At 49.8% G+C, this 27,517-nt stretch overlaps 1 protein-coding gene and 1 pseudogene across 1 annotated transcript; both read right to left on the bottom strand.

The window, feature by feature from the left end:
• Window positions 1–5,282: 5,282 nt before the first annotated feature.
• LOC121165395 lies at window positions 5,283–6,268 on the bottom strand (annotated as a pseudogene).
• Window positions 6,269–13,550: 7,282 nt separating this feature from the next.
• LOC121165394 (putative N-acetyltransferase 8B) lies at window positions 13,551–14,756 on the bottom strand. Its single transcript, XM_040994122.1, has one exon. It carries the CDS (start codon window positions 14,239–14,241, stop codon window positions 13,558–13,560), a length of 684 nt encoding a protein of 227 aa, XP_040850056.1. The 5' UTR covers window positions 14,242–14,756; the 3' UTR covers window positions 13,551–13,557.
• Between the last annotated feature and the right edge of the window lie 12,761 nt (window positions 14,757–27,517).

The raw sequence follows: 27,517 nt of genomic DNA, 5'->3' as shown, positions 1-27,517 counted from the left end.
CACCTGTTCCCTCAGAGCTGAGCCTCTGCAGCCTGGCCTCAGAGTCCTGGCCTGTGACTGACACCCAGGAGAGACTGTGCTGGACCTGCCCCACCTCTGCTGGGCAGCCCCCTCATTGGCTGGCTTCTAACTGTTAATCATCAATCCCAGGGTCAAGAAGCTGAGCTAACTCAGAGCAGGGAGCCCACATCCATCTGCCTTATCTGTCTTTTTCATCACCAGGAAGTTAGCTAGGAGAATCCCAGGGGTCCCCTCCCTTAGGGAATGCTGGCACCTTTGTTCCTGCACATGCCTGCCAGGAGCCTGGGGACTGAAACACTCACCCTGTGTTCTGGGATCTCTGATCAGAGTCCACCTCTTGTCTAGGCAATCCAGCCCTGGCATTCCCACACTCAGGTCCCTGTTCCCCCCTCCACTCCCTGACTGCCTCATCAGCCTCACTAGGCTGCAGTCAGAGCTGTCAGTCAAGGTGACCCCATGGACAGGCACTGCTCTGTCAGTGGCCTACGCGTTCTGGCGGGGCCAGGGCCTGCATCATCATGGTGCACAGGGCTGGGCACTGAGGATGGGCCTTCCTGCAGTGTGCAGACAGATGAGCTGCTCCCTTCTCCACACCCATGCTGAGCCACAGAAAGGGACTCCCCTTGCTACCATGAGCACATGCCTGTGCCGCCCACCTGTGCCCAGACATGTAGTGTCCTAGTCCATGGCTGTCTGAAGCCATGAGGACAGCAAAAGATTCAAGGAAGTGCTCTTGTGGCGCATGCCATGTGAGCTCTTGTGACACAGCTTAAAGGCCAGAACTTTGGAGTCTTTCACTGAAGGAACTTTCCAGAAGCCTCAGAGTCTGGTGGAGGAAGGTCCTTCAGGTGGGACAAGGGCTGGGATCAGAAACACTGGGTCTTCCTCCAAGGTGTGATGAGGCTATCGGTGGGGTGAGGGGAGAGGGTGGCCCTTTACTGCAGGACAGCATGAACCTGAGCAGGCAGAGTGAGGTAGCCTCTGACTGAGTGCCCTGGGGCAGGGTAAGGATAAGCCTTGTAGGGTGTGATGAAAGGTGAAGCCCTGGCTGTGATGGACAGGACCAGGACCTGCCCCTCAGGCCTGTGTCCATCTTAGGGAGGGTGGATGTGTGTCCAGAGCAACGGGAATCCCTACATACTCTTAGTGGGGAATGAGATGAGCAGGACATGGTATGCATATAGCTGCGTGTGTGTGTGTGTGTGTGTGTGTGTGTGTGTGTGTGTGTTTGCAGGCAAGTGCAGCAAGGTGAGATAAGGGCCCCCAGGTACTGGTATGTATTTTTCTCACTGCACTAGTGAGGCTGCTCAGAGGGAAGTGGCAACAGAATCTGAACTTGATTAAGTGATATGATGAGCTCTAGCGTGGAGCCGAGTGTGCTCAACTGCAGTGGCACTTGATTTCAATTTTCCAGAGCGATTGCTGGCTCTATAGCCTGTGAAAGTGAGCTGCTCTGCTTTAAACAGTGACTTGTCCTGTGTGTTTTTGCAGGGAAAGTGTTTACAGGGGAAACTCCTGGGTCAACAGGCTGGTCCTCCAAAATAGTGAAGAAGATGGGTGAGTTTTGGGGCAAATGGTAGGCATTTCAATGAAACAATAGGAGTTAGGATGGAAGGAATCAGGTGACAGCCAGGCTCAGGCAAGAGCATGTGGGAGGCCACTGGAGTGAGGCCCATTCTGCAGCTATGGGGACTGCCCTGGAGCATCCCCACAGGTCACCAATCAGAGACAGAAAAAAAAAAATAGAATTGAGACCTCCAACTCCATAACACACCATGTGGAAGAAAGAATTTCTGATCTTGAGCACACATATTTGAAATAGCACAGTGAGACCAATATAAGAGGAATAAAAAAGAATAAAGTCAACAAGACATTAGGAGACCATCAAATGAACCAATACTCGTTTCACAGAGCTACCTTAGAGACTAGAGAATGTAAAAAGCATTGAAAACCTAGAAATAAAATAATCAAACTCCATCTAAGTCTAGAAAGAGATTACACATCGTTATACAAGAAGTTCACTCCAACCAGACTTAACCAGCCTCCTCAAGTTGTACTGGAATCAAATGTTCAAGGCAAAAAAAAAAAAAAAGGATAGGGAGCCAGCCTTGTAGTGCAGCATATTTGTAAGGACTTATTCCAATATCTCACCCTGGACCCTGCGCCATTTCTTCTTCCTCACAGCTCACGAAATTCGCGCCAGTCCAGCCATCCACCAATCAGATGTAACCTGGCATTCCACCTGAGAATCCCACCCCCAATCTCCCAGCCCCTTCCCCAACCCCGCCCACTCACCAATCGTCCCCAGGCATTCACCTGCAGGCACCAATCTCCTGGGGCCTTGACCTCAATCCCTCCCAATCCCCGCCCCCCGCACGTGGCAGACAAAAAAGGCCCCCAGGTGAGGTTCTCTCTCTCTCTCTCTCTCTATGTCTCTCTGTCTCTCTGTCTCCCTCTCTCCCTCTCTCCCTCTCTCTGTCTCTCTCCTCTCTCTCTCTTGCTCCCTCTTCTTGGCTCCTCTCCCTTGCCCTTCCCCTCTCTCTCCTCCTTCTTGCCTCCCTTCCCCCACCTCCCTTTCCCCTTCCCCTTTTTCCTCCTGACCTCCACTACCTTCATCTTGTTCCTGCCCCGCTGGAATAAACCTCCTAAGATATGTCGTTGCGTCTGGTGTTTTCAGCTCACCAGGTTGCGGGAATTAGCTGCACGTAAAGTATCATCATATCCTATGATCTAGAACTACAACTCTATTTCTTTTAAATAACTAACAATATTAAACCATGGTCTTCAACGTCAGCATTCCATTTGAGCCTCCAAGTTTCAGTCTTATTTCACTTAAAAAAAAATGGTGACTAAAAAAATGAGGGGATAGCAGACCAATGTGAGACACTGGTAGGGGTGGGGTGGGATGAGGGGCAGGGAGAGAGAACTGTGTCCACGAAGGGGGTTGGAGGGATGAGGTGTGGTGCTCCTTGTCAGACTACATTGGTGCCTGAGAGATGGAGATGTTCTGACATGTGGCTACTTCACTCTTTTTATTTTTTTTTTTAAGATTTTAAAAAAGATTTTATTTTTATTACAAAGTCAGATATACAGAGAGGGAGAGAGACAGAGAGGAAGATCTTCCATCCTCTGCCTCCTTCCCCTAGTGGCCAAAAAAACCACAGCTGATCCAATTCAAAGCCAGGAGCCTCTTCCAGGTCTCTCACAGGGGTGCAGAGTCCCAAGGCTTTGGGCCTTCTCAACTACTTTCTCAGGGCATAAGCAGAGAGCAGAATAGGAAGTGGGGCTGCTGGGATTAGAACCAGTGCCCATATGGGATCCTGGAGCATTGAAGCTGAGGACTTTTAGCTGCCAGGCCATGATACTGGGCCATGCCTCCAGGATTAATTTCTTAGTAGCAACAATTCCTCAGCTGCCTCAGTCTAACTCCCTCAGTTTAATTTTCTCACACACCAGTCCACGAATTGGAACACTAATCCCTGCCCCAACTCACAAACAAGGCATTGGACACCTCTGTGGTTCCATAAGGGGCATCTTCGGAAGGTCCTGGCTCCACTCCCTGCACCTGCTTTGGACTTGGCCCAGACAGGAGTAATGTGCTCCCCGCGCCAAGGGCAAAGGGCGAGGTGACCTCCACTGCCGGCAGTGCTGGAATCTGCCACACAGTGATGGCTCAGTGCTGCTGGAGACTTTCGGTTCTGTGGCATCACTGTGCCCACGGACTTTCCACGCGTTATGGCAGTGCATGTTGCAGCGGCAGGCAAGGGGTCTACACTTTGAGACCAAGGCCTGAGTATCATATCAGTGGGTGCCAGGGCACAGCAGCAAAAAGGCTCCCCAACTCAGAAGTGTCCTCTTCCATCCAGGCAATTCCAATCTCACAGCAACCCAGATGCAGCAGCACACCTCAGGGCTGGCCTGGGGAAGAGCAGGGAGAAGTTGTTGGCTGGCCTGGGACACCACGGTGCTGTGCAAAGTCACAGCAGCCAGCTGGGGCTGACAGGAGCAGGGGAGGGAGAGCAGAGGCTGTGTCCCTCCAGGGCTGCCAGCAAGTGGCTGTGAGCTGGCCTGGCTGCACCCAGCTCCTCACCTTGCCCCTTGCTCTGCCCTGCAACTCCAGCAGGACTTGGATTGCGTCTCTGGGGCCTGACTCCTTGCAAAGCACTGCGTGGCCACAGATGCCTCTCACGTCAGCACCAGCCCAGTCCCACAGGAAACTCCACCAGATAGGCACCTGACTCACTGGCAAGATGAGCCAGGCAGGTTACAAAGCCCTGGCCTCCTTCTGCCCTGTCCCCAGGCAGCTGTCCCGAGGTTCCAGCCGTTAACTCAAAACCTGCATCCACACCACAGAAAGCAGCAGAGGTCTGATGAAATCCCTGGGGTGCAGGGGCTGAGCAGGTGATGCAGATGTTTGTGGTCTGTAGAAGCAGGAGGAAAGCAGTGAGCACTGGGGTGAGGAACTAGGCTGTGGGCAAGAAGCCAGTGTGCAGGGCAGAGCAGAGCTGGTGTTTCAAACCCCAGCTCTCAATTTGGCAAGCCCCAGGTTCTTGGCAGGTGGTGGCCAGTGAGAGTGAAGGAGCCTGGGGTGAGGAGGCCAGCTGGCATGACGCAGCCTAGTGTGGTCTGGCTGACCTCATGTGAGGTTAGTGGTGTGCAGTGGGAACTCCCAGCCCGCAGACCCAGGGCTGGTCCCTGAACTCACAGATATCTGCAAAGGGACACCTGTATTGCAGGTATTTGCCATGGAGGACCCAGTGACAAATGAAAGAGCCCTGGACATACGGAGGGCTATAGAGGTACTCCTGGGAGAGCAGCCAAGGGTTGCCAACAACAGCCCAGGCCCTTGCATCCTATTCCCTGCCCAGGTGTGGAAAGGACAGCCTGGGACTCTAAGGTGAGATGGTAGGGGTTTTTGCTGCCATGAAGTGCACCACAACAATGTGGTAGCCATAGCAGCATGCCACATGCTCTCTGAGCTGGCCTTCTGCTCTGCAGGGTGAGCAGCCTCTGCAGGAGACCCAGGCATGGCGGGCTGCTTCTGCCCACATGTAGGCACCCTGTGACTTGACCGAGATCCCTGCAGCTCGTGCCTGCACAGGCATGTCCCTTCTCTCTGGGGTCTAGGAGGTGACATGTGTCACAGCCACTGAGATTTGAGCGAGCTTCTGCCTGTGTCTGCTCTTGCTTTGCTGTCTGCACGTGAGATTGTATACCATTCTTACTTCCACATAGGTGCAGGCTAGTAGTGCTTACTGTCATTAACTTTGCTTTGCTATCCGCACCGGAATAGTTCAATAGCTGGTTTCTCATGAACTGTGACTGTGTGCAGGGGAAGTGAAAACAGAAAACTGAAGCAGACGGAGCAAAGCATAGACCCTAGAACTCTGACACACCAGCCAGGTGGACTCAGACGTGCAACAGCAGAAGAGCTTATATTTTTGACAGCTCTGCAGAACTGGAGTTAGCGGCCGTCAGGTTTGAGGATCCTCTCCTGATTCATGCACAGAACATAGGTCAGAGTACTCTTGCTTGAACTAAGACAATGAAAAGACTAAGTGAATGATAGTAAGCTCTATTAGCCTTGCACTTATGTGGAAGTAAGAATGGCGTACAACCTGGAAGCCCATGGCCTGGTAGAGGCTCAGGGCAGCTGACTGCACTACACTGGTCTCCAGGACTACCTCACTGTAGCCCTGGTCCCGGGCAAACTGGATGACTGTCCTGACCAGGGACTTCGCTATGCCCTGACCCCGGTGTTCCATGCCCACAGACAGGTGAAAGAGCTGCAGCTGCTTCTCCCGCAAGGTGGGCTCCTCCACGGGCAGAGCTCCCACTGTGCCCACCACCTGCCCCTCAGACTCAGCCACCCAGAAGCAGGAGCCTCTGCCACTCAGGTAGGTTTTCACAATGTCGGCCATGTCTGTCTGCAAACTCATGGCAATATATAATTTAATAATTTAAAGGGATATGCAGTAGCAAACCTAAGGACCATGAGGAAGGTGAGGCTTGCCATCAGGGCCAGGAGCCAAAGACCAGGAGGAGCATGAGGGGCACTCCAGCCAAGAGCAGGAGGGCTCGGGGTAGCTTCAACAGGCGGTAGAATGTTGCAGGGATGTGCTCCTCCATGCCCTGGGCAAACAGGGCCAGCACCTGCTTGTGGTCTCCGACATGGTATTTGCGGATGGGGTAAGGAGCCATGGAGGGTGACAGTGAATCTCAAAGTCCACAGAAATAGCTGAGAGTCCCTGCATGCTGCTTCTGCCCTGGAGAAGACAGGAAATCTCACATGAGAACTCCTGCAGCAAGCCTAACTTACCCGGAGTCCCTGTTCAAGGTTACAACTCTATCTTAGCCAGAGGTAACAGAAATGTCTTCTCTGTATCCAACCCAGGCTCTCTGCCTGTGTGAATGTTGTTGTCACCCAGTCACTTTGAGACTATGGGTCTTTTTCAACACTGCAGAATCCCCAAATCACCTTTGCATGCCTGGTGGCTTCTAGGGGCTTGCGGATGCTGCTGTGGGTTCCACAATCCTTAGGTTGCTTGCACTCACCCCTGGTCTAAGAAGAGCCCATACTGCTTTCTTTTATTTCTGGCTTGCACTTGACAGCCCACTATGCCCTATTCACATGGTTCTGACCCTGTAAGAGCTGGAGGACTCCACCTCATCTGGTAGTGGTAGCCCTGCAGCTCTCAGCCTTGAACTTCTTCTCAGAGTTACTCACCAGTGTCTGATCTACAAGACACAGGGAAGCTGTTCGCTGCATCAGCCTGCTCCAGACCCACCCCTGCCTCTGCACAATCCCCTGCAAAAGCCATGTTTACCTGGTTGGTTGGGCCAAGTTTCCCTTCATGTCCCCTGTTGGGTGGGACTAGGACTTGTGGTACTGCAAGCTACAGCAACAATCCCACCCAACATGCAGGGTCTGGAGAAGCTCCCACCCACCCTACACAGATTTGGGGCCTAGGCTACAGGTGTCTTAAGCCCCAGTATCATTCGGGCTTCCTGGTAGGACAAGGGGACAGTGCCCTGCATGCCACACAGTATCAGGAGTATGGCTACAGGCATTGGAACCTTGGTGTATCTGAACCCAGCTCTTGGGGATTGAGGATGCGCAGTGCCTCAAATGCACACTGCATGAGCACTGCAGACAGACACTGCAGCACTGTGCTCATTGATGGCACGAACAATGGCTAACAAATTCACCTAGAGCTGACACCTCTGGGTTTACCTAGAACGAAGTCAAACAACAACCCAAGTGGTACCTTGCATGTTATCCGCACAACAAGAAGGGGATTTTCCACTGACACTTCACAGAGAAGAAAGTACTACAGCACATAAGCAGACATTAATGATGGAACATAGGAAAGGTGAAGAAGCAAGGAGGAAGTATGGAACCTCCAAAAGAACACAATAGGGGCTGGCATTGTGGTACAGTGGGTTAAGCTATCACTTCTGGTGCTGGCATCCCACATGAATAACAGTTCAAATCTCTGGTATTCTAAGTCTCCTTCTTTTTAAAAAAATTTTAAAGGATGTATTTCTTTTTATTGGAAAGGCAGATATTCAGAGAGACATCTTTCATCTGCTGGTTCACTCCCCAAGTGGCCACAATGGCCCAAGCTGAACTGATCCCAAGCCAGGAGCTTCTCACAATTTTCCCAAGGGGTTGCAGAGTCCAAGAATTTTGGGCCATCCTCCTCTGCTTTCCCAGGACACAAGCAGAGAACTGGGTGGGAAGTGGAGCAGCTAGGACACAAAGCAATGCCCATATGGGATCCCAGCGTATTCAGAGGAGGATTTAGTCATTAGACCATCACAATGGGTTCTGGTGCTCTAGTTCTGATCCAGTTTCCCCTTAATACACCTGTGAGGTCACCTTCTGGGTGGTCTGGATGCAGTCCAAGGCTCCTGTCTCCAGCCTGGCCCAGACCTGGCTATAACAGCTTTTAGGGAGTGAACCAGCAGACGCAAGATCAATCTCTTTCACACACCTCCTGTCTTTATTTTTTTTTTTTAAGATTTATTTTATTTTTATTGGAAAGTCAGATATACAGAGGAGAGAGACAGAAATGTCTTCGTCTGTTGATTTACTCCCCAAAAGACAGCAATGGCTAGAGCTGAACCAATCTGAAGCCAGGAACCAGGAACTTCATCTGGGTCTCCCATGTAGGTGCAGGGTCCCAAGGTTTGAGGCTGTCCTCGACTGCTTTCCCAGGGCCACAGTTTGTTTATCCTTCATCTATTGAAGGACATATGGGTTGTACCCATGTCCTTGAAGTTGTGAATTGTAGTGATATAAATACAGAGTTGCAAGCACTCTAATTCTTTGTTTTGGTTTAGGCTTGCCCAAAGTGGCTCTATTTGCATTCTGAAGCCTGCTGTGCTGGGCCCATGAGGTCCAGGGTGGACTGGAAGGAACAGACAATGACTGTCACAGAAGGCCACACTCACATAGCCAGCAGTCAAGAGAGTGTGCTTAGCCATGCATGAGGAGTCCTTCCCATGCAGAAATCTGCTCTGTGCCCTGTGAACAGTATTGGGGCAGAGGGCATACAAAAGGCCTGTGGCAAGGCCTGAGGGAGACCTTCTGGTACAGCAGTGGTGCTTCAGCAGACCCTCTTGAATTTGAACTGCATGGTTACCAATACAAGGAAGCTGAGGCCAAATCATTCCAGCACAATGTCACTGCTGGATTGAAGTTGCTGCTTTGGCTGAGGGCAGCTGTAAATTCTTACACCATAGACATTGACAAATAGCTTTGACCTGAGCAGGTTGTGAACTCTCAGTCTAGACTATTAATTTTCTCTTTTTTTTCAAAGATTGATTTATTTATTTAGAAGGTAGAGTTACAGAGGGAGAGAGGAAATTCTTCCATTTGCTGATTCAACCCTAAATGTTTATAACTGGAGCTCAACAATTCAAAGCCAGAAGCCAGGACCCTCTACCTGGTACCCTCATGGTACGTTTTATGCTGCTTTTCCAGGTGCATTATTGGGGAACCTGATGAGAAATGGCCAGCTGGGCATTCTGGTCTGGACATGGTTGCAGTCTTCCTTGGCACAAGTGTGGACTGGCCCAGAGTACACTGGATTGGGCTAGACTCTAGCACCATCTAGTGCTCTGGAGGACCAGAGTAGGTGTAGGATGGACTAGGCAAGGTCTCTGACCCTACTGAGCCATGTGTGAGCTGTGTCTGGGTGTGCACTAGGCTTGGCTGAGCTCTAACACCCAACAGTAAGTACCAGGATGGATTGAAGGCCCATCAGGAAAGGCCACTGTTCCTGCCAGGACAGAAGGTGGATTAAGTAAGGCTGGCTCATGGAACCAGGTTTGTGTGAAATCTGGCATTGGGAGAGGTTCTGATGGAGGAACCTGAGCAACTCCTCTGTTGGGACATAGTCACTGCAGGTGAATGCAAGAACCACGACGACAGGGAGCAGCTCAGACCAGGCCAGGTCACAGTACTCACCAGCATACATTTGGTACAGCTTGGGGGAGGACCAGGCTAAACCAGGTCACATTACCTGCTGGCGAATCCAAGCACCAAAATAGAGTGTGAGTCAGACCGGGATCAGTTGCAACACATACCAGTACACATAGGGTCTGGGACTGGGGTCCTGCTGGGCTGAGCTAGGCTGTAACCCCCACAAGGGTCAGCTGGAATTGGGGGTGGGCCAGGCTACAGCACCTACTGACAAAGGCCGAGGCGAGGTGGGCCATGTGAGACTGGGCCGCAGCACCCAACATGCATGCGTGAGTTCCAGTGTGGGAGGGGACAAAGCTGGTACAGGGAAAGTGGAGAGCTCCCCTGCTGGATCACCACTCCCACTGGAGAGCGTGAGCTGGGATGGGGGCAGACCAGACCAGGCAGGGCTGTAATACCTGTTGTCCTCATGTGAGCTGGGTCAGGGAAAAGCCTGGCTGGGCTGATTGTTCCTACTGGTGCAAGCATAAATCAGAGTGAATGAGGGTTGGTTGGGTTTTGCTGTAGCATCAGCCGGCAGATGCTGGCACTGTGGGCTAATTCTGTCAAGTCAAACTGCAGAACTACCTGGAGAGTGCAAGATGCAGGAGTGGGAGTGGCCTAGGAAGGAAATCATGGGCACCTCTCTCTTGGGTTACCACTCCCACTGGAGAGCATGAAAACCAGGACAGGGGCAGGGGTGGCCGGACAGGACAGCACCCACCAGCATGTGTGTGGGCTGGTAGTGGGGCTGGTTGGGTTGAACCAGGCTTCGATGCTCGTTGGCATGTATGACAGCTGAATGGGATGTAGGACAGACTGGACCAGTCTACTGTATATACTGGCAAGCAGGGGAACAGGGCAGGGTATGGAGCTGGTTGGGTTATGATGGGTCACTCCAACTAGGCTGCAGCTCCCACTGGTATGCGTGAGGGTCGAGTATGAAGTGGGCAGATTCAGGCTGGACAGCAACACCCATTGGTTCGTGTGGCAGGCAGGGCTGGAGATAGAACTGACCCAGCAATTGCAACCACCAGCATATGCATAGAGTGACTGGGGCGATGGTCTGTGCCAGAACCTGTGCTGGCAAGCACGCACAAGAATCAGGTCTGGGATCACCTCAGATGAAGTTTTTCTTTGGGATCCCTCCAACTGAATTATTGGATTCAGAACTCCAAACATGAAGAGACTATGTCAGCCAGTGGATTCTGAAGAGATATCATCATGCTTGGAATAGTGAGATTGGCAGCAATTCAGAACTGTTGAACTATCAAAACCACTTGTTTAGGACCCTCAGAGCATGACCCATGTAGGGGACCTCGGATGGGTAGGAGGTCTGGTAGGGTTTTTGTTTTTATCTCTTCCCTTACCCTGGATACAGAAAAAAATAATATTAATGTGGAAACAATGATCTTATCCACTTCCCAATACTTCTTGACCTTTTGTGCCCTAATCAAGTATATAAAGATTACCACAATAAATGAATTAAAAAAAAAAAAAGAAATGGCCAGCTGAACATGGAAAATCACAGGATTGGGCCTGGCGGCATGGCCTAGCGGCTAAAGTCCTTGCCTTGAACGCACCGGGATTACATATGGGAACCGGTTCTAATCCCAGCAGCTCCACTTCACATCCTGCTCCCTGCTTGTGGCCTGGGAAAGCAGTGGAGGACGGCCCAAGCTTTGGGACCCTGCACCCATGTGGGATACCTGGAAGAAGTTCCTGGATCCTGGCTTTGGATCGGCATAGCATCGGCCGTTGTGCTTATTTGGGGAGTGAATCATTAGATGGAAGATCTTCCTCTCTCTCTTTCCTCCTCTCTGTATATCTCACTTTCCAATAAATAAATCTTTAAAAAAAAATCACAGGATGTCTGGTCCAATCATGGAGTGAAGGTATCAGGACTGTGCCTCCTCAGTTGTTGATGCCTGTGCGGTGGACAATATGTTCAAATGTAAATAGTTGACATGATGACTGGTTCATCTAGGACAGCAGGTGATGTTGAGCGTCTCATCAGAGGAAGGAAGTAAAGCAGAACAGGTGGACCACTCTCCAGGCCAAACTTTACAACATGTTCCTGGATGTGTAGATACACACTGAGGTGAACTTGGTCAGCCCATAGACCTCTGAAAGATTTTCTCAATCCTGGTGCAATGAAGCCTATGACTCAGAACTGTGAAAACCACTCAACTATTCAAACACTCCTCCCCTGCTACAATGGAGTCTCTAAGGCACCCCCAGATGACTGTCCCCTATCCCCAGGTGCTGATGCATTTCAACAACAAGGAGTGGCTCTTTCCCTTCTCCCATTTGGACACAAAGGGAAAAAAGGGAAATATTTGTCCTACTCACCCACCTTCTTCCATACCTAACCCTCTCCATCCTAATCAGAGTCCCACCCGGGTGTGCATTTCTCTCAACTGATCCTCTTCACCCTAATCAGAGTCCCACATGGGTGTTCATCCCTCTCAATCTTGCATTCAATATTTTTAAAAAGTAAAACACAAAAAGTGGCCAGATGGGGCTGGTACCAGTGCCCACATGGGATGGCAGCACTGCAGGCACACACTACAGCACAGCCAACAAGCAAGTCTATTTCGAGAACATCTTTCAGGTTAGAAAATCCCTGGTAGAGTACACTATCAATCACTAAATGACCTAATGAGGCCTGCATTTGCCCGGAAGCTGACCTGGGATCTGTTGGCATCAGTCACGGATCACCCATGATGCATGTCTCATTCTGCTACTATGTCTATCGGGACTCTCTTCTTCCTCTAGACCGGTCTTCCCGGGTAGGTGAAGACTCACAGTTAGCTCCGGTTCCTTCAAAGCTGACCCACTGGAAACCCTTCCTCTCCCTCCCATGCATGCACACCCTGCTGGAACCCAGCAACTGAGAAGAGGAATTCCCAGGATTTGAGCTCTGCCTTTCCTAGAACAGACCTGGTAGAATTCCTGCCCCCAGCCCAAAAGCAACCCAGGTCACCCCAGAACATATGGCTGGGCTAAGAGCCAGAGCTTCCAGGAAGAGATGCTTGGGATCCAAAGCCAGGGCCAAAAGAGCTGGGACAGCAGCACTGGAGATGATGTGGTCTCATAGACAACTTGGTGATTCCACAGATCACCTGCCAGGTGCCAACCTGGCAACCTGCCAGGTAACCTGGGCGTGCTCAGGAAGTTGGAGCCCTACCCTGGGAACTCAAGCTTGTTGACATTACCCCCACCTGGTGCAGCTGCGAGGACTGGATTCCAGAGATTGAGCCAGACCCTTCCTTGCACATCTAGGCACTTAAGCCAGTAGAGGGCGGCGCAGAGCAAGACTAGGACACCTGCCAGGCAGAATGCTACAACCAGGGTCAGTGCTAAGCTTAGGGCAGCCCAGTGTTGGCCATGTGAAGCTGAGACAGCACTGCAACAGCTTTTAGCCTTCCTGGGTTTCAAAGGTCAAGGGAAGTGGACCTATGCCCAGCCTGTTCCGCTCCAACTGCTCTCTACACATTCACAGATTGAAGCCTGCACAGGGATAGCTGGGCAGCTGGTTTCTCATGGATTGTGGCTGCAAGTGGGGAAGTGAAAACAGAGGCGTCCAATCAGACAGAGCAAAGCACAGCCCCTAGAGCTCCCAACATCAGACAGGTGGGTTTCGGACACGCAGCAAGAAAATAGTTCTTTTTCTTTTAAAGATTTATTTATATTTATTTGAAAGGCAGATATATAGAGATAGGAGATACAGACAAAACATCTTCTGTCTGCAGGTTTATTCCCAATCCAAAGTAAGAGCCAGTAGTATCCTCTGGTTCTAGCACAGAGGTCTGCAACTTCCAAGGTTTTGGGCCATCCTCCACTGCTCTCCCACGCCACAAGTAGAAAGCTGGAAGGCAAGTCAAGCAGCCAGGATACGAACTATGACCTAAACAGGATGCCGGCGCAAGCAAGGCAAGGACTTTACCCAGGAGGCTATGATACTGGGTCCCACAAGAGCTTTTATTGTTGACAGCTCTATAGTGCTAGGGTTAGTGGTGGCCAGGCCGAGTGGATCCTCTCCAGACACACACACAGGACATAGGTCAGAGCCCCATTCCTTGAGCTGAAGACAGTGTCAAGACTAAGTGAATGATAGTAAGCTCTATTAGCTTTGCACTTATGTGGAAGTAAGAATGGCGTACAACCTGGAAGCCCATGGCCTGGTAGAGGCTCAGGGCAGCTGACTGCACTACACTGGTCTCCAGGACTACCTCACTGTAGCCCTGGTCCCGGGCAAACTGGATGACTGTCCTGACCAGGGACTTTGCTATGCCCTGACCCCGGTGTTCCATGCCCACAGACAGGTGAAAGAGCTGCAGCTGCTTCTCCCGCAAGGTGGGCTCCTCCACGGGCAGAGCTCCCACTGTGCCCACCACCTGCCCCTCAGACTCAGCCACCCAGAAGCAGGAGCCTCTGCCACTCAGGTAGGTTTTCACAATGTCAGCCATGTCTGTCTGCAAACTCATGGCAATATATAATTTAAAGGGATATGCCGTAGCAAACCTAAGGACCACAAGGAAGGTGAGGCTTGCTAACAGGGCCAGGAGCCAGGAGCCAAAGACCAGGAGGAGCATGAGGGGCACTCCAGCCAAGAGCAGGAGGGCTCGGGGTAGCTTCAACAGGCGGTAGAATGTTGCAGGGATGTGCTCCTCCATGCCCTGGGCAAACAGGGCCAGCACCTGCTTGTGGTCTCCGACGTGGTATTTGCGGATGTGGTAAGGAGCCATGGAGGGTGACAGTGAATCTCAAAGTCCACAGAGATAGCTGAAGAGTCCCTGCACGCTGCTGCTGCGCTGGAGAAGACAGAAAGCCTCACATGAGAACCCGTGCAGCAAGCCTAACTTACCCAGAGTCCCTGTTCAAGGCTGCAACCTTGTCTCAGCCAGAGAGGTTGCAGATATGTCTTCTACCAGGGCTGAAACAGACTTCCGTCCTACCAATACTGCTGCAAGCATCACCCAACCTTTGTTGGTGAGTGGGTCTTCCTTAGCAGTGCAGGGGATTGTAATATCTGCTGCCCACAGTTACTGTGACAATCTCAAACACACACCTGCCGCCAGCTTGAGCACAAAGCCCTGGGCCTTCCTCAGCTCTTACTTCTTTCTCTTCATCACAGTGACACCACGGTGTCCCCTGCCCTTTGGTCCCCCACCATGGCCCAGGCGTTGCAGACCCTTGTCCCAAGCACCACACATAGGACCCTAGGGCCTCACCCTAAGCCCCATCCTGTCCCCAGTCACCTCACCTGTTCCCTCAGAGCTGAGCCTCTGCAGCCTGGCCTCAGAGTCCTGGCCTGTGACTGACACCCAGGAGAGACTGTGCTGGACCTGCCCCACCTCTGCTGGGCAGCCCCCTCATTGGCTGGCTTCTAACTGTTAATCATCAATCCCAGGGTCAAGAAGCTGAGCTAACTCAGAGCAGGGAGCCCACATCCATCTGCCTTATCTGTCTTTTTCATCACCAGGAAGTTAGCTAGGAGAATCCCAGGGGTCCCCTCCCTTAGGGAATGCTGGCACCTTTGTTCCTGCACATGCCTGCCAGGAGCCTGGGGACTGAAACACTCACCCTGTGTTCTGGGATCTCTGATCAGAGTCCACCTCTTGTCTAGGCAATCCAGCCCTGGCATTCCCACACTCAGGTCCCTGTTCCCCCCTCCACTCCCTGACTGCCTCATCAGCCTCACTAGGCTGCAGTCAGTGCTGTCAGTCAAGGTGACCCCATGGACAGGCACTGCTCTGTCAGTGGCCTACGCATTCTGGCGGGGCCAGGGCCTGCATCATCATGGTGCACAGGGCTGGGCACTGAGGATGGGCCTTCCTGCAGTGTGCAGACAGATGAGCTGCTCCCTTCTCCACACCCATGCTGAGCCACAGAAAGGGACTCCCCTTGCTACCATGAGCACATGCCTGTGCCACCCACCTGTGCCTGTGGTACCATCATCCAACAGGGGAACCTGTTTGAATCCTGGCTGCTACACTTCTGATCCAGCTCCAAACAGATTTGAAAAAAAAAAAAAGCCATAACAAGTGCTTGGGACTGTGCACCCATGTGAGATATCCAGGATAAGTTATTGGCTCTCAGATTCAAGCCAGTTCTAGACATTGCAGCCATTTGGGAAGTGAACTAGTGGATCTCTCTCTGTGTCTCCATAACTGACTTTCAAATAAACATTAAAAAAATCCTAAAAAAAAAAAAAACAAAGGATTTTGTATCGTGGTTTTTCATTTTGTATAACAACTATGTAATGATGACTACCATATCCAGATGTGAGGATAGAATGCAGTATGCATCTCTATTTACAGACAAAGATGGACTCCCAAAGAAACTGTTTACTACACTTGACAATAGGATGGTGGACTCTGCCATTGTCCATGCCCGAAATGATGCACATATGACTGTGTATGAAGAACTATACATTAGTAATGATATAGAGGAACTCAGTGAGGGGGGATGGAATTGGAGAAGGGACAAAGGAAATCCCAGGGCCTGTGGAACTGTATCATAAAATGATAATAACAAAAAAAGTGAAAAAAATACAAAGGATTCTAAGAACCTCTTAAGAACAACTATATGCTAACAAATTATAAAACTTTGAATATGTATAAAATGTTGTACAGTACTGATATTAGATCAAGAAGGTACTAAAAATATAAGCTGGAAGCTGGTATGCTGGTGTAGTAATCAATATTATTTTTTTTGGGCCTGGCACGGTGGCCTACTGGCTAAAGCGCTTGCCTTGAATGTGCCAGGATCCCATATGGGTGCCAGTTCTAATCCCAGCAGCTCACTTCCTATCCAGGTACTTGCTTCTGGCCTGGGAAAGCAGTTGAGCACAGCCCAAAGCCTTGGGACCCTGTAGTCTTCTGGGATACCTGGGAGAAGTTCCTGGCTCCTGGCTTTGGATCAGCGCAGCACCAGCAGTTGCGGTCACTCTCTCTTCCTGTCTGTATATCTTACTTTGCAATAAAAACAAATAAATCCTTAAGAAATTTTTTTTAACATATTTTAAAATTTTGATGATCTTTACCTTGTTGATTAGGTCACCAAGGATTAAGGGTTACAGGAAAGTGGGTAAGACCATAGTTTTCACATTATCATTTTTTTCTGTATTTAGCGTAAGGGAGGAGTTAAATAGAGAAGCCCCACCAAGCCTCCCACCTATCCAAGGTCCCCGATATGGGGTATGCTCCGAGGGTCCTGCTCAAGTGGCTTTGATAATTCAACTGTTCTGAATTGCTCCCAATTTTGCCATTTCAAGCACAATGAAATCTCTTCAGAACCCACTGGGGACATAGTCCACTTTAGTGTCCCCACTTGCCCAGATTTTTACTGCCAACACATAACTGGAGTAGTTGATCAATTTGTTCTGTCCTTTGTTGTGATACCAGATGTCCTCTGCATGTTCCAATATATTATCATATCGTCCATATGCACCTGGACATGCTGTGGACTGCTCTTTCTGAGCCACTGAGGAGGTTGAGCTTTGACACATGCACTCCACGGTTGGACTATGGAACCTGTAGTTCTCTTCATAGTTAGGGTTTTGAGACCAGTAGTTCAGTTGGAGGGATCCCAAAAAAAACTTCATCTGAGGTGATCCCAGACCTGATTCTGACCTGATAGTTTGCTACGACCTAGATCATTGCCCCAGTCACTCTATGCATATGCTGGTGGTTGCAATTACTGGGTCAGTTCTATCTCCAGCCCTGCCTGCCACACGAACCAATGGGTGTTGCTGTCCAGCCTGAATCTGCCCACTTCATACTCGACCCTCACGCATACCAGTGGGAGCTGCAGCCTAGTTGGAGTGACCCACCATAACCCAACCAGTTCCATATCCTGCCCTGTTCCCCTGCTTGCCAGTATATACAGTAGACTGGTCCAGTCTGTCCTACATCCCATTCAGCTGTCATACATGCCAACGAGCATCGAAGCCTGGTTCAACCCAACCAGCCCCACTACCAGCCCACACACATGCTGGTGGGTGCTGACCTGTCTGGCCACCCCTGCCCCTGTCCTGGTTTTCATGCTCTCCAGTGGGAGTGGTAACCCAAGAGGGAGGTGCCCATGATTTCCTTCCTAGGCCACTCCCACTCCTGGATCTTGCACTCTCCAGGTGGTTCTGCAGTTTGACTTGACAGAATTAGCCCACAGTGCCAGCATCTGCCGGCTGATGCTACAGCAAAACCCAACCAACCCTCATTCACTCTGATTTATGCTTGCACCAGTAGGAACAATCAGCCCAGCCAGGCTTTTCCCTGACCCAGCTCACATGAGGACAACAGGTATTACAGCCCTGCCTGGTCTGGTCTGCCCCCATCCCAGCTCACGCTCTCCAGTGGGAGTGGTGATCCAGCAGGGGAGCTCTCCACTTTCCCTGTACCAGCTTTGTCCCCTCCCACACTGGAACTCACGCATGCATGTTGGGTGCTGCGGCCCAGTCTCACATGGCCCACCTCGCCTCGGCCTTTGTCAGTAGGTGCTGTAGCCTGGCCCACCCCCAATTCCAGCTGACCCTTGTGGGGGTTACAGCCTAGCTCAGCCCAGCAGGACCCCAGTCCCAGACCCTATGTGTACCGGTATGTGTTGCAACTGATCCCGGTCTGACTCACACTCTATTTTGGTGCTTGGATTCGCCAGCAGGTAATGTGACCTGGTTTAGCCTGGTCCTCCCCCAAGCTGTACCAAATGTATGCTGGTGAGTACTGTGACCTGGCCTGGTCTGAGCTGCTCCCTGTCGTCGTGGTTCTTGCATTCACCTGCAGTGACTATGTCCCAACAGAGGAGTTGCTCAGGTTCCTCCATCAGAACCTCTCCCAATGCCAGATTTCACACAAACCTGGTTCCATGAGCCAGCCTTACTTAGTCCACCTTCTGTCCTGGCAGGAACAGTGGCCTTTCCTGATGGGCCTTCAATCCATCCTGGTACTTACTGTTGGGTGTTAGAGCTCAGCCAAGCCTAGTGCACACCCAGACACAGCTCACACATGGCTCAGTAGGGTCAGAGACCTTGCCTAGTCCATCCTACACCTACCCTGGTCCTCCAGAGCACTAGATGGTGCTAGAGTCTAGCCCAATCCAGTGCACCCTGGGCCAGTCCACACTTGTGCCAAGGAAGACTGCAACCATGTCCAGACCAGAATGCCCAGCTGGCCCACCCTGGTCCCTGCACTCACCCTTGGGAACCCCAACCCAGCCAGGGTATTCCTTTGGTTGCTGAACAAAGCCTGTTGCCAGCCATAGATTTTGCATGTATCAGTGGTTACTCTTACCTAGCTTGGCATAGCCCATCACCTGTGTTCGCCTTTGCCTTAGATACTGTAGCGTGGCCCTTCCAGGCTAACCTACATCCTGATTCTCAATGGTGGGTGATGGAACCTGTCCCTGCTCAATCTACTCCCATCCCAGGTTCATACAAACCAACAGATGTAAGAGCCTAGCTTGGCATGACTTGTGCTCCAGCCTGATTTATGTTTTTGCTGGTGAGCTAAGGTTTGCTCAGCCCTGCCAGGTCTGCCCCATCAATAACCAACCCACACATTAGGGGTTATAGTTTCCACTGGTGAGCACGTGTTCCAGGCCTGGATGTTGGGCAGCCTGAGCAGGGTAACTCCAATTGTTGGCTAATGTGTGGGTTGGTTATTGATGGGGCAGACCTGGCAGGGCTGAGGAAACCTTAGCTGAGCAAACGCCATCTTGGCCTTTGTATGAGCTGGAAGATGTTGCAGCCCAGCCTTTCTCACACCCTGTCTGAGGATGCACATGTGGGTCCTGGTCCCTGTAACTGTGAGTTTTGACAGATTCCATGGTCACACCTATTCAGCCTGTCACCGCCCCAACTTATAAGCTAACCAGCAGGATTTGTATTTCCACAGGGTTGAGTCCACTTATACTGCTGAGAATCTACCCCTGGGCCTGGTTCTCTCACATGCTGATTAGTATTATGACCCTGCCTAATGTGATCCATCCCCTGTTCCAACACTCAGTCAGGTACAATGATCTAACCCTGCCAGTCAGGCCCCTAGCCATGGCTTTCATGTGGGCTGACATGTGGCAGTCAGCAATGTTGTATGCTAACAGCCCATCTCAGGACTCCCATGTGGGCTGGTGAATCAGTCTGACCCAAACAGATCTTATGCACTCTTCCTTCCAAACCACCAGGTCTTGGTCACCACACTTACCTGCAAGTTCAGTGACCCTGTCACTGGGAGTCACACAGGATTCATTCCTCACCTACATGCACACTGGGCCTTATCCATGGATGTGCCTAGGCAGCAATTACATACTCTAAAAAATCCCTAGAGCTCGCTGATGGCATACAGTGGGCAGAGCCTGGTGCCACTTGGCATACTGGCTGCCCAAAGCGCAAGACTCACTCACTGCATGGCAGCAGTGGCCATGGCCAGGGCCCCAAACATTGAGTTTGATCTGGCTCAGGTACCCCAGCAGCAGCCACACTGCTGGAAGCTCCCTCTACCCAAGCCCCATGGTCGAACTCCCCCTAGGCACCTCCCCACTGAAGCAGCCCCAGCATCCCATATGGGCACCAGTCCATATTCCATCTTTCCCCTTGGGATCCAGCTCCCTTCCTGTGGCCTGTGAAAACAGTACATAAAAAGATAAAACATGGGCTCTGCTCGATAGTGTAGCGGCTAAAGTCATCACCTTGAATGCCAGCATGGGTGCCAGTTCTAATCCGGGAGCCCTGCTTCCCATCTAGCTCCCTGACTGTGGCCTGGGAAAGCAGCAGAGGACGGTCCAAGGCCTTGGGACCCTGCACCTACATGGGAGACCTGGAAGAAGTTCCTGGCTCCTGGCTTCAGATCAGCTCAGCTCCAGCCATTGCAGGCACTTAGGGAGTGAACCACGGACAAAAGATCTTCCTCTCTGTCTCTCCTCCTTGTATATCCGACTGTCCAATAAAAATAAATCTTTAAAAAATACATTCACACTGGGCCCGGCGCTGTGGCGCAGTGGTTGGGGTCCTTGCCTTGCACGCTCGGGATCCCATATGGGTGCCGGTTCTAATCCCGGCAGCCCCGCTTCCCATCCAGCTCCCTGCCTGTGGCCTGGGAAAGCAGTCGAGGACGGCCCAAAGCTTTGGGACCCTGCACCCGTGTGGGAGACCCGGAAGAGGCTCCTGGCTTCAGATCGGCATGATATCGGCCGTTGCGCTCACTTGGGGAGTGAATCATCGGATGGAGGATCTTCCTCTCTGTCTCTCCTCTCTGTATATCCGCCTTTCAAAAAAAAAAATAGTAAAAATAAATCTTTAAAGAAAAAAAAATACATTCACACATATATAAAATGGAAAGATATTAGCTCCTTAATGGGTAGAAGAATTACTATAGCTACAATGTTCATACTACCTATAATTATCTACAGATTCAGTACTATTATCAAAATAATAACAAAACCTTTGAATAATTAAAAAAATACCAAAATTCAGACATCAACACAAAAGATCCAGAATAGTTTAAGAAATCCTAAGCAAAGAAATCAACTAATGGCATCTCAACACCGGATTTCAAAGCCTACTCTCAAGGTATTATAATTAAGACAGCTTGGTACTGTCACAAAATTCAGAGACCAGAAATTAATCCACACAAATGCAGTGCACTTATTTTGGCCAGGGTGCCAAGAACATGCATTGCCAAATGATAAGCTTAAGTAAATGCTGCTAACAATGTTGGACTTATACATACAGAATAAAATTAGATCGCTATCTCTCACCACTTACACAAATCGACTCAAGACCTCAATATAGTACCAAAAACTATGAAATGGCTAGAAGAAAAATAAGGAAAACACTTCAAGACACTGTTGCATGTGATGATTTGTTTGGGGGGAGTAATGTTTATGTAAAAGGTGAGGAAATCACAGGCATACACTCAGAGATACAGGGATCTGAGACAGGAAAGTGGTGAGAGAGGTGTTTCTGCTTTGACCTCTGTCCACTTGGACTTGCAACACCTCAGGTGTGACCTGCTGCTGACCTGTGGATTCAGGCCCCTGGTTTGACGTACACTGATGAGTATTTACTCTATGGCCTATTGATTGTCCATGATTACATTAGACAGTATCTACAGACTTGGGTGTTTGCTGTAGAAGTTGACCTGCAGTGTAGGTCAAATGGCCTAAAGCTGTGGTTGAAAGACTAGCTACACATGACACACTGAGATTCAGTAGCAGCTTCCAGAGACAAACAGGAGACCAGTAAAACATGGCTGCCTCAAAGTGCCATGTTAAAATGCCACGCCTTAACAGTGAGATAGCAAAGGCTATACTTTACCTTGCATATTTTTAAAGATTTATCTTTTTTTAAGATTTATTTTATTGCTTTTGGTGTCCTTCTTAGAAAGTCGGGACCTACTCCTAGGTCGCAATAGCAGTTGAGAACAGAATAAACAAATGGGACCTCATCAAACTAAGAAGCTTCTGTACAGCAAGGGAAACAATCAGCAAAATAAAAAAGCAACCCACAGAGTGGGAGAAGATCTTTGCACACTACATAGGCGATAGGGGGCTAATTTCCAGGATATACAAAGAACTTCAAAACAACCAAAAACCAAAACAAACAAGCCACTCAAGAAATGGGCACGGGAAATGGGCAAACATTTCACAAAGGAACAAGTCCAAATGGCAAACAAACATATGAAAAAATGCTCCAGTCCCCTGGCAATAAGGGAAATCCAAATTAAGACATCGATGAGGTACCACCTAACACCAGTAAGATTGGCCCACATAAAAAAGAACACCAACGACACTTGTTAGCGAGGATGCGGGGAAAAGGGAACCCTACTCCACTGCTGGTGGAGCTGCAAATTGGTACAGCCTTTATGAAAATCAGTCTGGAGAACACTCAAACAACTCAAAATCTGCATACCATATGACCCAGCAATAGCACTCCTAGGAATATATCCAAAACACCTGTTTCACGACAGACAAACATGCATCCCTATGTTCATAGCAGCACAATCAGTAATTGCAAAAACATGGAAGCAACCGAAATGCCCATCAGCAGAAGATTGGATAAGAAAGCTTTGGTTCATCTACTCCATGGAATACTACTCAGCTATTAAAAAAAACAAAATGCAGTTCTTTGTGGCTAAATGGGCCCAACTGGAAACTATAATCCTAAGGGAAATGAGTGAATCCCAAAAGATTAGATACCACATGTTTGCCTTGATTTAACCAGTAATTTTTGTTTGGTTGTTTGTTATTTTTTGAACGTGTCATTGATACTGTCTCAACCCAGATGTTTTGAAGAATTGAACTTATATTATTTTTAACATATTGTTTACTCAATACTATGTCAATTAATTCCATAATGTTGTATATTGATGCTGAGGTTTTGTTGGGGCTTTTAACTGACCAGAACTTTACTCTGTTAGCTCTACCTTAAGACCAGAGAAGGTCTCCCCAAGAGGCCACTGAACTTATCTGGACAATAAGACGCTGGACTTTATGCTAGGTATATGCTTGCAATGAAGGAATCTCAACTGAACTTGAACTGTGGTTATGCAGCAAGGTGGAGGAATCCACTATGGGGGGAGGGGTATGGGAGGGTGGGGGGAATCCCCAGTGCCTATAAAACTGTATCACATAATACAATGTTAATAACAATTAAAAAAAAGATTTATTTTATTGCAAAGTCAGATATATAGAGAAGGAAGATCTTCCATGCACTGATTCAGTCCCCAAGTGACCATAATAGAGCTGAGTCAATCCAAAGCCAGGAACCAGGAGCTTCTTTTGGGTCTCCCATGTGGATGCAGAGTCCCAAGGCTCTGGGTCATCCTTGGCTACTTTCCCAGGCTACAAGCAGGGAGCTGGAAGGGAAGGAAAACTGGCAGGGAAGTAGAGAAGCTGGATACCAACCAGTACCCATATGGGATCCTGGCACAAGCAAGGTGAGGACTTTAGCCACTTGGTAACCATACCAGGTCCCTTATCCTATCTTTTGAAGAGCTGTTTTGGGTCTTTGGCTAGTTCTCTGGCATAGACAGGCTTACCTTTCGTGCATACCTAGTTTCCGCACCATCTCCAGCCTCAGGCTCCAGAGCCCCTCCCCACCAGGCAGGGCAAACCACTTTAGCCCGTGGCTGTAGCCCCAGGCCTACTCTAGGGACCCTAAGCTTACACACCACCACTAAGACTGGAAGCCCTCTCCCAGCAGGGCCAGGTTGAATACTTAGGCCCATGTGGTCCCAGGTCCTCTCTTAGGAAGGAATTCCATAAAATCAGAAAAATATTATATCAAACTCAGGAGTTTCTACACAACAAAAGAAATCAGAAAATCACCAACAAACTGATTCAGTTACAAAATGGGCAAAGGAGGTTTAGTGTGGTAGCTTAGCGGCTCAAGTTCTAGCCTTGCATGCACCAGGATCCCATATGGGTGCTGGTTCTAATCCTGGTAGCTCCGCTTCCCATCCAGCTCCCTGCTTCTGGCCTTGAAAAGCAGTGGAGGACAGCCCAAGCCTTGGGACCCTGCACCTGCATGGGAGACCCAGAAAGAAGTTCCTGGCTCCTGGCTTCAGATCGGCTCAGCTCCACCCACTGCAATCATTTGGGGAGTGAATCAGCACAGAAGATCATCCTGTATGTGTCTTCTCTATATATATATATCTTACTTTCAAATAAAATTTTTTTACAATCTTTAAAAAAATGGGCAAATTGGGTAGGCTACAATACAGTGGCTCAACTGGATGATCCTTTGCCCACAGTGCTGGCATCCCATGTGGGTACCAGTTCCTGTCCTGGCTATTGCACTTTAGAGACAGCTCTCTGCTTGTGACCTGGAAAAGAAGCAGAGAATGGTGCAAGGCCTTGGGATCCTGCACTTGTGTGGGAGACTGGAGGAGTCTCCTGGCTCCTAGCTTTGGATCTGCTCTGCTCCAGCCATTGTAGCTATTTGGAGAGCGAACGAGTGGATAGAAGACCCTTCTATTTCTGTCTCTTCTTTTCTTTGTAAATCTTTCAAATAAAAATAAACATTTTTTAAAAGATTAATTTTTGGGCCCGGCGGTGTGGCCTAGCAGCTAATGTCTTCGCCTTGAACGTACCGGGATCCCATATGGGCACCGATTCTAGTCCCAGCAGTTCCACTTCTCATCCAGCTCCCTGCCTGTGGCCCGGGAAAGCAGTCAAGGATGGCCCAAAGCTTTGGGACCCTGCACCCGTGTGGGATATGCGGAAGAAGTTCCTGGATCCTGGCTTCGGATCAGCATAGCATTGGCCGTTGCGCTCACTTGGGGAGTGAATCATCGGACGGAAGATCTTCCTCCCTGTATATCTGACTCTCCAATAAATAAGTAAATCTTTAAAAAATAGATTAATTTTTTTTTTAACCTGGAAAGGCAGATCACATCCACAGAGAGAAGACACAAAGAGAAAAAAGTATTCTGTCTGCTGGTTCACCGCCCAAGAGCTGAGCAGATCTGAAGCCAGGAGCCAGGAGCTTTTTAAGGTTTCCCACGCAGGTACAAGGTCCCAAGGCTTTGGGCCATCCTCTGCTGCTTTCCCAGGGCATAAGCAGAGAGCTGGATGGGAAGTAGAGCATCCAGGACACAAACTAGCAACCATATGTGATCCCAGTTTATGCAAAGTAAGGATTCAGCCACTTAGTCATGGTGCTGGGCTCAAAAATAAACAATCCTTAAAAAAAAAAAATGGGTAAGGGACCTGAGTAGTAATTCTTGAAAGAAACTCCAATGGATAAAAGAGACATAAAAAATGTTCATGATCATTAGCTATCGGGAAATCCAAATTAAAACCTCAAGATTTTACCCCACTCCTATTGAAATGACTATTATTAATAAGACAAGTGCTGACAAAGATGTGGAGAAAGGGAATCTTCCCTATTCCGTCAGTGGGAAGGTATATTAGGTCAGCAACTATGGAAAACAGAATGAAGATTCTTTAAAAACTAGAAATAGAACTGCCATATGACCTTGCAATGCTACTACCGGGTAAAATTTACACAAAAGACATGAGCTGATTGTATCAGAGATGCTGGTTCCACCATGTCTGTTGTAGCACTGATCCTTTTTATTATTAACTTTTTACGATGTTTATATAGTTGAGAAAGATGTATGCCATGCGGACCACTGGGTGAGGAGGATTGAGGAATGGGAGAAAGCGGATGAGACACCATTTGCAATTACTTTTCTCTTTCTGTATGGCGGGGGGGGGGGGGGGGGGGGGGGGGGGAAAAGAGGAGAGGGCTGCTGCCAGCAGTCTAACCGCACCAGAACCTGGGGTTGGGAGGCGGGGGACAAACACCTGATGTCATCCCAGGGACCTCAATGTGGAGCAAATTCTGAGGGTACTGCTCAAATATTTCAATAGTTCTGATATGCTGTGGATTTCCTGGTGCCAAGGTTGAGGAAATCCTTCCAAAGTCCACTGGCTGACATAGTACACACCATAGTCTCCCCCTGCCCAAATATTAACTGTCAATGCTTGCTTAGGAGAGCTGTCCACTTTGCTCTGCCCTGTATTTTCTGCCATGATACTAGACATCCTCTACAGGCCTCAATGAGCTGTCACGTCCCCCCATGCATATCTGGGCATGCTGTCTGTCCACTGCACAGGAATCTGTGACTGAAAAAGCCCAGTTCTGATGCATGCATTCCAAGGTCAGACCACAGATCCGGTGATTCTCCCTATGGTTGGAATTTTGAATCCAGCAGTCCAGTGGCCGGATTGGGCCGGATGGGGGAGGGAGAAGTGATCTGCAAAGAAACCTCACCAGAGGTGACCCCAGATCTGACTTCCGTGTGTGCCAGACAGTGTGGGGTCTGGTTCAATCCATTACCCACATCAGCCTACACAACTTTAGTGGTTGCAGTCACCTGGTCAACTCTGTCCCCAGCCCCATCTCATATACAAATTACAGATGCTGCAGACCAGCCTAACCCTGCCCCCTACACACTTGGCCCTTATACTCAATAGCGGGTCTGCAGCAATCCCCAATAACCTCCATCAGGCCTGCCCCCAGCCTGTTATTGCGCAGGAGACTGGTCCAGTCTCTCCTATGCACATTCCATTTGCCTCTCCTACACACCAATGGATGCTGCATTCTAGCTTAGTTTAACTGCCCAGTATCCAGCTCACACTTATGCCAGCAGATGCTATCACCTGTTCAGCCACTCCTGCCCCGCCCTGGTTCTCATGTTCACTGGTAGGAGTTGCAGCTCATCAGAGGCCCACTCCCAGTCCCAGATCTTGCACTTTCCAGGTGGTACGGTGGTTCAATCTGACACGACTTGCCCCCAGTCCCAATATTGCCAGCTGATGCTGTAGCAAATCCCAACTAACCTGCACTTACCCTGACTCATGCATGCACCGGCAGATGTGGTCTCCTAGCCCGCCTGGCTCTCCCCCAAACCCAACTCAAGACACAGGCCAACAGGTGTTATGGCCATGCCCAGCCTAGTCCACTCTAGATTTCAGCTCCCATGTTCACTAGCTGGGGCAGTGGCCTGGCAGGGGAGCCCCCACAATCCCCCTACTAGATTCCTCCCACCCTATTTCGTGCATGGGCTGGTAGTGCTGCAGCCCAGTGTGGTATGTCCTACCCTTGCCTTGGTATTTGCAGGAAGGTGCTGCAGTCTATCTCTGCCCAGCCTGACCTCAGTTCCAGCTCATGCTGAAGACTGTTGCAGCCTAGGCCAGCCTGGACACCCAATTCTTGAGTGCTTTTGTGGGTGCTGCAGCTTGGGCCAACCCAGCCTACTCAGAACCCCAGTTTCCATGAGTGTTGTTGAGTTTGGTGGTCAGGCTTAGCTTAGCCTATTACTACCCCCAGCTCAGTGTAAACCAGTGCACAAATTCCCCATAGAATCTGCCCCCAGACCCCGTTTTCTTGCAAGATGGTTGGTATGATGGCCCAGCCTAACGCGGCACTGCTCGTATTAGCCAAGATCTGGAACCAGTCAAGGGGTTCAACATCAGATGAATGAATGAAGAAAAAGTGGGGTGTGTATACATGTGCAA

This window comes from Ochotona curzoniae, unplaced genomic scaffold (genome assembly GCF_017591425.1).
Source record: "Ochotona curzoniae isolate NIBS_2020 unplaced genomic scaffold, NIBS_Ocur_1.0 contig_883, whole genome shotgun sequence".
Classification (NCBI taxonomy): domain Eukaryota; kingdom Metazoa; phylum Chordata; class Mammalia; order Lagomorpha; family Ochotonidae; genus Ochotona; species Ochotona curzoniae.
This window is presented reverse-complemented; position numbering and strand designations above follow the sequence as displayed.

What these genes read in the sequence shown, in the direction of transcription:
- LOC121165394 (XM_040994122.1), bottom strand. Translation starts at nt 14,241, where the DNA reads ATGGCTCCTTACCACATCCGCAAATACCACGTCGGAGACCACAAGCAG.